The sequence below is a fragment of the Ictalurus punctatus genome, chromosome 1 (genome assembly GCF_001660625.3).
Source record: "Ictalurus punctatus breed USDA103 chromosome 1, Coco_2.0, whole genome shotgun sequence".
NCBI classification, from domain to species: domain Eukaryota; kingdom Metazoa; phylum Chordata; class Actinopteri; order Siluriformes; family Ictaluridae; genus Ictalurus; species Ictalurus punctatus.
The window spans coordinates 23,568,880-23,580,918 of record NC_030416.2 but is presented as its reverse complement, the minus strand read 5'-3'; the positions used below and the strand labels follow the sequence as shown (position 1 = coordinate 23,580,918).

The window sequence follows — 12,039 nt, the reverse complement described above, 5'->3', positions numbered from 1 at the left end:
AACAAACTGCCCTTATACTTTATATATAATTGAGTTTCGAGTAAATGGGTTTAACCTTCTTCACTCAGCATTCCTTTAGGACTATTTCAAATAAATGCATAATAGCACAAAATTGCAGCATTTCAAAATCATAGAAAAGACAGAACGGGATTTTACTAGTCCATTTTATTTTAGTACACCACATACACAAAGCAAACAGCAGGGCGTGACACACAATTTGTGTATCCTAACAGATTGAACACCTGAGAGGACCTGCTAAGGGTAGATAAGATGAGTGCACTAAAACATGCATTTAACAAAGGGTCCCTTTAAAAAAAAAAAAAACGTGGCACACTGGGTATCTAAATGAATGGTACTTAATGGTAATAGTGGTAGGACATTGGTGGTAATACATAATTCTCAGTGCGAGTGGGATCAATGTAACACTGGAGGGCATCTCCTGCTCGGTGACTCGAGAGCCAGTGAAACTTCCACATGAAAGGCTACCTATAAAACCCATGCAACTAGAGCTTCGAATTGCAAGGGCGCTTTATCCACAGGCTTAGGAGATTGGCGTTGGAATGGATTCCTCTTTTAAAGAGCAATTCTTCACCCCCAATTGCCTCTTCTATAAGACTGTGACATGTGGAGAATGAACAAGCGTATTTTCCACACTCCTATATCGGTTTGAGGGGATGATTTTGTGCAGCGCGAACAAAAGGCATTATGGTGCACTAGCGTATGCTGAAGTCAGCTGCACTAATTAACAGGCGCGATATGTGTTTCACAGTAAACACGCGTGCACACACAGGCATGCTTATACATATTCATGCACGCTTGCTTGGATTAACACACAAACACACATATAAACACATACATGCACACACATGTCACACAGACTCTCTCTGAATCCACCTGGCAATTTCTGTGCCTGTGGGAAGAACTCATAATGAAAGCCAAAGATACAGGTCTACCTGTCATATTATCTTTCTATTGCTCAGAGGGGGGAAATGATTGGTGGACACACTGGTGCAGAAACAGACACACACACACACACACACACGCACACACACACACATTCACAGAGAGCAGTATAATCCGTCCATACCAAGTTAATTGGTATGACTGATGAGGACAAATTGAAGCAGGATAAGGAAGCAGCAGCAAAGCCATACAATAAAGTAATGACTACATTTCCATTTAAAATGTGTGCTTTTGGTTTATGAAAAGAAACCTTTTTTTTTTTTTTTTTTTTTTAAATACTTTGACTGCGTACTGGAACATTCCCATCCACAGAGTAATATTGAATAATATTCACTGTGCAAGGCTAAAAGCTATCAAGGGCATCAAGCTAGACCTGACTATAAGACCTCTGTGCTGAGTAAGCATAACCTTCCTTGTCTCTGACATCCTTCTCTCACAGCTCTGATGGGGCATCTTCACTCTCCTCTGAGCTCTGACTGTGTATACAGCTGGAGCTTTGCTGTGGATGACAGATTGTTTGGCGCATCTGAGCAGTAGTCTGGGGGTATACACCGACCTACACGCAATCACACGGACACACACACGGACGCACAAAGGCACTTGCACAGAGGACTGCTGGATATCAAAGTGTGGAGACCAGGTGCTGCCCACCAAAATGGCTTTGTTGTTTTTTTTAGTAAAGACAAAAGAAAGTCAAAACAGACATGAGCTATTTTTCTGCTTCAAATGTCCAACATTCTCTCTCTCTCTCTCTCTCTCTCTCTCTCTCTCTCTCGCTCTCTCTCTCTCTCTCTCTCTCTCACTCACTCACTCACTCACTCTGTGCACCTTTATAAAGAACTCAGTGGTACATAGATTCTATAAAAGATAGGGAATACATTGGTTTAACAATCTGAGAACAAACCCCACTAGTGAGAAAAATTCTATCTTACTCAATTTCCATTGACAAAGTGCCGACGCTGCCAACAGAGCCAGTACTGGTGCTGCTTCAGGAAAGCAGCAAACCTTTTCAACAATTGGCACATATTTTCACCATTCCTATTACTATTTTACTTTTGCTATTACTTACACGGCCTGTGACCCTGAAGGATAAGCTGTATAGAAAATGGATGGGTGGATGAATGGATGGATGGATATTACTTACAGGGTCCTGGAGTATAACATAACAGTAATGATATTTGTAACCAAGTTTTATTTCTGATTTTTTTTTTTAAAGTCAGCCATTCCAACTCAAATCCCTCAGCATCTAAACATAGCACAAAAATATAGTCATAAATGACTAAATAGATAATCAAAAATGACAGATATTTGTTTTATTGGTTGTAGCTATTTATATTAATATGTGGCTCTTCAAAGTATAGCATTAACCCTAGTATTTTAATTAGAATTATAGCTCCTGTTTTATATATTGTAACTGACAGTGAAGTGGTAGTTGAACCCTTAACTCACAGATGTAGTATACAATTTCACCAATTTTCATACTCAATATGAAACTCAACTTGTATCTGGTTCATATCTTATTTTAACGGCAGTGATGAAGAAAACTTAATTTGCTCAGGTGTTGATAAGGTGACAGGCAGCATACAACTGAGTTGAAGATCTTACTCAAGGCTCCAACCATGGCAGATTGGGAGTTGTGGAATTAGAAGTCACAATCTTCTGATCTTTAACTCAAAGGCTTAACCATTTCAAGGCAATCTTTTGGTGTGAGTTAATTCACTGAGTGAATTAGTGCAAGCTAGTGGAGCTAGTTGTTGTGGTTCAGTGGATAGGGCTTTGTGTTAAAGTCCAGAAGATTGTAGGTCCAAATCCTGGCACCACCAGACTGCTCTGGTTGGGTCCTTGAGTAAAACTCTTAACCTTCAGCTCAGTTGTATCCTGATGGCAAGTCTTGGTTTTTAGCCAAATGAGCAAGTGTACTGGATTCTGTGTTCTTTTACACTATGTAAGATATTACAATATCCATCCATCGATCCATTTTTCATACTGCTTATGCTACACAAAGTCACAGGGAACACTCACACACCCTTGCACACACAATTTTCACAACCTTGCAGACACAATTGGGAAATGGCAATCAACCTACAGTGCATACTTTTGGACTGGAGGAGGAGTACTCGGAGGAAACCCACGAAGTGGGAGAACATGCAAGCTCCACACACACAGGGCACAAGGTTGTAAATGTTTTACAGTTGTTTACTGTAAATTACTACAGAATTACTCAAATTTACAGGCATTTTTATTTATTTTTTATTTTTTTATTTTTTTACAGTGCAGCAATCCACTGATAGTTCTCCAGACAAGCTACATGTTAGTGCTCGAATCGAATAGATTTTGTTGACTGAGAACCCAGGGTCTTTACAATTATAGAATGGTTCCAGACTATGCAGCGACATCAGCACTGGCATGTTGTCAGTAGGAAAGGGTTAATGTGGACACATGCCTGTACTTACAATCACAGACAGGGTGCAATAAATTCTAAGGCACCTACCAGAGGAAACAGACTGTCTTTTTTTCTCTCTCTCTCTCTCTCTCTCTCTCTCTCTCTCTCTCTCTCTCTCTCTCTCTTTCTCTCTGGAATATGAGGTTAAAGTTTGTTAAGTTTTTATTACACATTTTATGGCACTCCAATACTGTAATGTTAAGACCTCCATGACAAATCTAATTCCTTCTCTTCCATAACCTGGGCCAGAAACGCAACCTGGTCCCAAACTCCAGGAAGCGACAATGTTATCTGTTAGTTCAGTACAAAGAGATGTGTGCTAACTCACTTTGTGAGAAGACTAAAACAGTACGATACTGACAGAAAGAGAAATTACTACAAAACGAGCCAGCGAGATCTTACCAGCTGGTAGTTCATGTTCCTACCACTCTCTTAATGCATTTAAAATGAAACACAAGAAGAAACTTTCGCTGGGGTAGAAAGAAAAATCATCCGTGTGGTTATAAATACATGTAAAATAATAAGAAAAGCCTTTTAAACTGAAGACTGCACTTTCTAATGCCCTGGTCTTCCTTACTTCACCCTGCTTTCCATCTTCCCCATGTAATACTACTAATGGCTGTGTCACACTCCACACAGTCTCACAGATTTCCATTAATTGCTTAAATAGACCATGTAATCAGCCTGAATATGGTCGAATGCTGGAACTCTACACTAGTTTGTACAGTTGTGATAGAACAGCACAGCATTTTACATTTATGTATCACCACATTACTGAATTGATAGCAGATTAATCATACGCCACTATAGACAGCAGGGTAATAGTATGATTTTTACAGTTAAATAAGGATAAAAATATATAATAGCATCTGTGTCACCAGCTCAGCCTCAATTTTCTGTCCAGATGGCACAAACACCTGGACATGATGCAGACCAACATGATAAGACCAATAAAATCCCTGATTTTTTGGCAGGATATATGTGTTTGAATAAAATCAATTAAATTTTACCAGCCATTAAGCAAACTCAGAGGCAGGAATCAAGGCTATCAAACTCCTCTCATTTTTTCCAGTGAGCATTGCATATCAGATTCACTTCACTCAGTGCTTCAGTGAAACAGAATTCAGACATCTGAAACTCAAGACGGTTATAATCAGAGCAATCTGCCTTCCATAATCATCTAGCTCTAAAGTCACTGGGCAGGTGGGAGATGACGTGAGACCAATTTTACAATAAAGGTCTTTTGGAATATGATCAATGACCCAACATCATATCATACAACAAAGAGCCAGATCATGATTATTAAAAAAAAAAAAAAAAAAAAAAAAAAAAAAAAAAAACAGCTTCAAAACTGAAGAGTTCCATTATGTTTGTTTGCCAAAAAAACTAATTTACAACTCCTTTTTTTTGGCAGTGTTCAGGACGGCTTACGTGAAACCAGTAGAAGACAGTAAATATGAAATATTGGTGTTCTGCAAAAATCTCCACTAAGAGATGTTTGTTCCCTGTCCACAAACTGTTACATTTTCAATTCAATTCAATTCAGTTTGATTTGTATAGCACTTTTTATAATGGACATTGTCTCAAAGCAGCTTTACAGAAACATTGATGTCTTTAATGTGCTGAATTCAGAAGGAAACATTTTGATGAACAGGTTTTCCATAACAGCAGCTCTGACAATAGTGCTGGGTGTAATGTGAATCACCGAATTTTTATTAATGTGCCCATTCCAATATGTTATTGTTTCTATAGTAACGACTTATACAGGGACTTCTATGGCGAACACTCCACATATAACGGTTTTTAAAATGTGTTATCGTTGATATGGTATAGTTTTCTGTGATATATTCATGTATAGGTTTTGAAGGAGTCTCTAGTGTCAGCTCTTTGAAACAGCCAGAGGTAGAGCTGTAACTTTACGTTTTCTGAAACAAAAGACTCTTCAGGATGGAGACTCTCTGATTTCTGGTTTCTGGGTGACATGACAAGATGCATTCATTTTGTCTTATTAACTTCAAAAGGAATAAGAGAAATAAAACATCTCTGGATTTTATGTTATTTGGAGAACGTATCACGCAACCTTGTTAAGTCATTATTTTCCTATAACGGCATGCCCTGCTGTGTTTCATTCATTACTTAATAGGCTTAGTAACACAAGTCACACAATTTACCCCAATTTAACCCCAGTGTACTCTGACTTATTTCAGCAATTATATGTTTACCTGCAGTTGAATATTTCCTATCAATCTTCTAGTGTTTAACAGTTGCATTGTGAGGTGTGAGTAAATGTGCAGATGTGCAAAAATAAAAAAATAAAAAACAGGAAGATTTTTTAAAAATACAAGTTGAATTAAGGTGGTATGAAATCGCATCATTGCTTATAGACTTCATTTGTCCATTGGGCTGCTTGTTGAATTTTGTTCAACACTATACATTTTTCTCTGCTTTCTTTGTGTGTCCTACAGTATACTATAGTATGCTTAGATATTCCTTCGCTTGGTCTTCAGGGGATTTGTGTCAGCAAAAACAGGCTGCTTTTTCTCTCCGTAGCTCACAACAAAACACCAGTGCAGCAGTCAGCACTCCCTCACCCCTTCCCGTAGTCGAAAAAAAAAAAAAAAAAAAAAACCATCAACAATGTATAGTAATTTACTGTAAATGCCCAGCCTGACCACCTTTACTTAATGTGTATTCTGTTCAATGAGGCATGCAGCTGTCTAGGAAGCAACAAGGCCTCTTGTTACCTCTGGGAAGCAGACACAGCAATCAAAAGAGAGCACCTTGTAATTCAGTGTACTAAGCTGAAGGGGGGATAGTACTGTGATTACCAATCAGAAAGAAAAAGAGGGACTGAGAACAGAGAGTGAGGGTAGGGTTTTCTCATTCTCTCAGCCTAAGGCATCAACATTTGTGTCACACTGAAGGGACATGAACTGATTGTGTAAGTTATATAATCCCAAAGTGTCCTCACACTGGAGTATTACTTAGAATCTGTGATAATTAATTTAATCTGTTAATCTGGGATGTCTGCAATATGTTTGGAAGACTTAACCTTTTCTTCTATTATAATAGTTCCACTGACAAATTAATGGAAAACAAACTGCTTCTCTTTAATGTTCATGATAGCCTTCGGTCTACTTTATATGTTCATAGCATTGCACTTTTAATTCCTTACTATATCTGCTGGCTAATATGGTTTATGGTAAATGATTGTTTGCATTTGTATGAAGTCTGCATTTATAATTCATTCTAACTCTTGCTTATAATACTTTGTACTTAGGCAGAAATGCCATGTAAGCATTTTCATACACTCTAATATCGTCTCATAATATCTCCAACTATAATTACAACCTTTGCGATATGCTGCAGCATTAGTGTCACTTTTCTCCATAATGCTGAGTGTCATGCTGCATTATGGCTATGACTGATAATGACATTGTACAGCATTTTATTAAGAATGATAAGAAATGAAAGATTTTAATTGCCATCATTAATTGTAATAAGCTGTAAGGCTGAATAATGTTTTTTGTTGTTGTTGTTGCTGCTGTTATTTATTTTTCTTTACTTAAAAGTAGAAACTTTCAGTTCAGACTAATTACATAATAAATAAACAAACACATTAGGGTAGATTAAAAAAACCCTAACTACTAACTTTCAATGTTTTAGAATAAGAATTCTTAGTTATGGTTTGTCAATAAATATCTGAAAAATGTCTTTCAAGCCACTGACAGCAATGTTTCAAATTACAAATAATTTAGACACAAGTCAGACACAATTGCCTGCAATGTAAGATGCCTAAGACAGTGAGTGCTACAGGGAGACAGGTAGAACAGCTGATCGTCCTTGCAGTGAAAAATGACATGTACCGTGTGTGTGTGTGTCCCCGCCCAACCCCCCGCCCCCCCCCGGTCGTGATGGAGAACTTGAAAATGCTTTGGTGGAAGAGTGGGGTAACGTCTCACAGCAAGTACTGACAAACCTGGTGGAGTCCATGAGGATGAGATGCTCTGTAGTACTTAAAGCAGCTGGAGGACACCAGATACTGAATGTTACCTTTGATAGTGACAGCAACCCCACCCCCTTGTTCAGGGACTCATTATTCCATTTCTGTTCATCAAATGTCTGTGTTCAGTTTATGTCTCAGTTGTTGAATGTTTTTATGTTAATACAAATATTTACACTTGTTAAGAAATGTGCTGGAAATAAAAGCAGTTGAATGTGAGAGGATGTTTCTTTCATTGCTGAGTATATATATATATATATATATATATATATATATATATATATATAGAGAGAGAGAGAGAGAGAGAGAGAGAGAGAGAGAGAGAGAGAGAGTTTCATGAGGCATGAGTGGAGTTGAGAAGAGTAAAATGACATAAAACACTGATGATTGTTGATAAATGATTTGTACATAATAATTTGGGAATCTGAGATACATGGAAGGTATTACAACAATAAGATCCAGTGAATAGTTGTGCTTTAATTGAATGAATGGTGCATTGAAACGAGAGATCTGTCTTAATGAAAAGAACTTCAGCAGGACTGTTTCATTGTGCTTGCATTTAATTTAATGAGCCTTAAGCCAGACCATTTAGCTGATTTAATTGCTGTTCTATCATTGTACTAAAGATACATTTGGTAATCTACAAGTGTAATTATGTAATATCTTCAGAATCTTTGTCTAAACTCACATTGATGCCTATAATACTTCTATCTTCCACTTTTTACTACTTTTTACTACTACTACTATGACTACTACTACTTCTGCTACTACTTTTGCTTTATTTTGCATTGTTTATTGCAAATAAGTTTCATAGTGTGATAATATTATATATTTTTATCAGGTGTATCACATTTAACTAAGCAGTAGAAGGAGCTGAGAACAATGGATCCATATTACAACTACAAATCTAATGTACTTTGCCACATGTTTAAGGTTTTTTATTTGACTCACCCTATTATGACTACTACTAATACTACTTCTACTATTACAACAACAACAACTACTACTACTACAACAACTACTACTACTACTACTTCTACTATTACAACAACAACTACCAATACTACTACTACTACTACTACTACTACTACTACTACTACTACTACTATTACTACTACTACTACTACTATTACTGCTACTACTACTATTACTGCTACTACTACTATTACTACTACTACTACTACTACTACTACTACTACTACTACTACTACTACTACTACTACTACTATTACTACTACTACTACTATTACTACTACTACTACTACTACTTCTACTATTACTGCTACTAGTACTACAAGTACTTCTAGTGTTATTACTTTTCCTACAACTGCTACTATTCCTACTACTGTAGCTATACAGTATGTAGTGGTGTATTACCATTACTATTACTACTACTATTACTACTACTACTATTACTATTACCATTACTACTACTCTCTCTGCTTGTGTGTGTGTGTGTGTGTGTGTGTGTGTGATTTGTATCAAGCCAGCGGGATATATTCTCTGGCTCTTAAAACGAAGAGCTAAATTAGGAATCCGCTACACAAATAGGAACTGCATTCTATGTGTCAGGGGAAAAAAAAAGAAAGTCATCCAAAAATTATTTTTGTCAGTCATAAATCACAGGCACATAATGCACTATTGTACTTTATCCCTCTGCTCTTCTACACTGTGAATTATATTCAGAATTGCACTGCTTACATGCCATAATGCAGAAGTTTTACTTTACACATCTACATACATTTACACTCCAAGTACAGACCAAGGTTTCATTTGAGAATCCCTTTATCTTCAATTTCTGTACATTTTAGTGTTCTCAGCCCTGAAAATTAATTTTAAGATAATGCTGGGATCTGATTCCTGTGAGTTTTTAAAAGCTCTGACAGCAGACCTTTGTGCAGGGATTTATTATTATTATTATTGGTTGTAAGATGTATTGTTCAGTGCATTTCATATGAGGGAATCTGAATTACAATAAATGAAAAATGTATATGTATATTTACACCAACTTGTAGTTCAAGCATGGTCATAATCAGTGATATGTTGATATAGCTTCACTGTCATTTGCAACATAATTACTAGCAGCATGAGCAGGTTGTGTGTGTAGCTTCATGGGTCTTCTTACCTTGGCCATCTGGGCCTGCACTCCATTAGCCTTCAGTGACGCCACGGCTTTCTGTGCTGCAGCAGGACTGTCAAAATCCACAAAGCCATAACCTACACACACACACACACACACACACACACACACACACACACACACACACACACACACACACACACACACACACACACACACACACACACAGAAAGAAGTAAACCCAATCTTACATCATTTTCTGTATAACATTGAAGAAAATATCCAGTAGAGATGATTAACAGTGACATGTTGTCCTGATTAAAATAGAAATAGAAGGGAAAAAAACACAGTGGAGCATGCTGTTACAGAAAAATGATCAATGATAAGATCGTGTAATGCTGTTGCCACCACAGAGTTGATTATTTTTCCTATAACAGAATGCCCCAAAGAGTTTAATTTCTCTTAATTTAATAATGAATGACGCATCATATTTTGTAACCATTCATAGTTATTAATAGTATCATATAAGTTATAGTAGCTATAAACAGTTGTCCCTTCACCTTCACTCTATTTCTCTCTCTCTCTCTATAAACAAAACAAAGCAACAAAAAGAACAAAACAGAATGAAATGTTAAAAAGAAACCAGAAATGCAAACTTCTCCATCTTGAACACTTTCCTACTGCAGAAAAGGCACCCCACCACCACCCTTAAAGGTTTACGAAACACCTGAAATATATACATCATTGTATTTGTATGTGTATTTGTGTGTGTCTGGAATCTTTGACCATTTCTGATGTAGACAGAGGAGTAATGCAACTGCTAATATTTGCATAATTCTTTTGTGTGTGCATTTGAGTGTGTGTAGGTTTGGGAATGTTTGTGGGGTCAGGGACGGGACACTTTCTTTTTCAAATTGTAAGCCGATGCATTGAAGATATCTTGAAAGTCAAAGTCTCTCACCGTCTCTCGCTCTCTTTCACCATCTCTTTTTCTGTTTATCTTTCACAGACTCAGATAAAGAACTTTCATATTCAAATCTATTCTGAATAAAAAAAGCAAAAAAAAAAACAAACAAAAAAAAACGCCAAACATTCAGTGTAGGAGTGTGTCTGCTGCTGTCTTGCTCTCTGTCTCTCAGTCTGCCTTCAACAAACTCAACAGCACGCTTAGCATCGAACATATGGTTTAGACGTTCATGAGTACAGCACGTATACATAGACAGACAGAGAGAAAGAAAGGGAGCAATATGCAGATGGTTTATGTCTCTGTTTAGAGAACAATTTATGAGACTTGCAGATGCTATCTATGTAAGTCCTTAATAGTGAGTGAGAAAGAGAGAGAGAGAGAAAAAAATAGTTTGTCCAGAATGTCGTAAGCCGGAAGGACTGCTTCTGGTTAGTGAGACCAGAGCACATTTCTGAGGTTGTTGACCTCCCAGGCGTAACAGCGGTCACCAGGATGTTGGCAGGGACAGAATGTCCAAGTTTAAGACTGCAGAGATGTGAATTCTACACACAATGATACACCCAGTTTAAACCACACAGAAATGAGCCAGAGAGAAACCAAAGCCTCAGCGTAGAGAAAACAGACGTGTGTGTGTGTGTGTGTGTGTGTGTGTGTGTGTGTGTGTGTGTGTGTGTGTGCGTGTGTGTGTGTGTGTGTGTGTGTGTGTGTGTGTGTGTGTGACATTACACACCTTATAGATTTCCTAATGAAAATTTTACATTAAAAGTACAATACCATGACTGGCTTCCAATATTCTGTCTCTTATCTCTATTCCAAAATCCCTTTTACGTGTAGAAGAATGGAGAGAGAGAGAGAGAGAGAGAGAGAGAGAGAGAGAGAGAGAGAGAGAGAGAGAGGCGTGAGTACAGTATATATATTCATATATATATTGATGCTTTGGCAATCATGCCAATAACGTACTTTGAAATTAAAACTTGAACTTGAGAGAGAGTATTGGTGCAATAACACTATATTCAAGACACCCATAGAGAATATATTTATACTCAAGAAGCTGTATAATTTATTTAGCACAATATACTGTATTTTGTGTTCTTGAGATTTTTTTTTTGTCAACAAAGCACCAGTTTAAAAATTAAAATTATCAACACTCCCACAATTATATGCAGGGAAGCCTTTTCTTTAGAATGACAGAATAGAGCTTTTTGTAATGTCCCAGGGTGGGGAAAAAAGTAATAAGAAGTTATAAATTATACATAGTTGAAAAAAAAACCCTCTTCTTTATAACTCTAGTATCCAGTAGTATCCAATGTACTCAGTGTTAAAAAATAAAAGGTAAATTATTTTTTTTTAAACTGCTAAAATTAAGTTAGAAATAGTACATTTGTTTAAAATTATAATAGTAAGAGTAAAGGTAAAATTGTTTCACTAAAATTATTATTATTGTTGTTGCTGTATATTTTTATAATTTTTTTATAAATTTTGTTCTGTGTACTGCTTATTTTGTGCACAGCGCTTTGAGAAGCTGCTTTTGAGGACACTCTATAAAATAAAGTTTATTATTATTATTATTATTATTATTATTA

At 36.7% G+C, this 12,039-nt stretch overlaps 1 protein-coding gene across 2 annotated transcripts in view; it reads right to left on the bottom strand.

Moving 5' to 3' along the window:
- rbms3 (RNA binding motif, single stranded interacting protein) overlaps nucleotides 1–12,039 on the bottom strand; it is a 152,823-nt gene that overhangs the window by 90,585 nt on the left and 50,199 nt on the right. For both annotated transcript variants that reach the window (XM_017476620.3, XM_017476602.3), the window contains exon 4: nucleotides 9,535–9,626. In XM_017476620.3, the coding sequence (XP_017332109.1) occupies nucleotides 9,535–9,626 (92 nt within the window). The remainder of the gene's footprint in view (nucleotides 1–9,534; nucleotides 9,627–12,039) is intronic.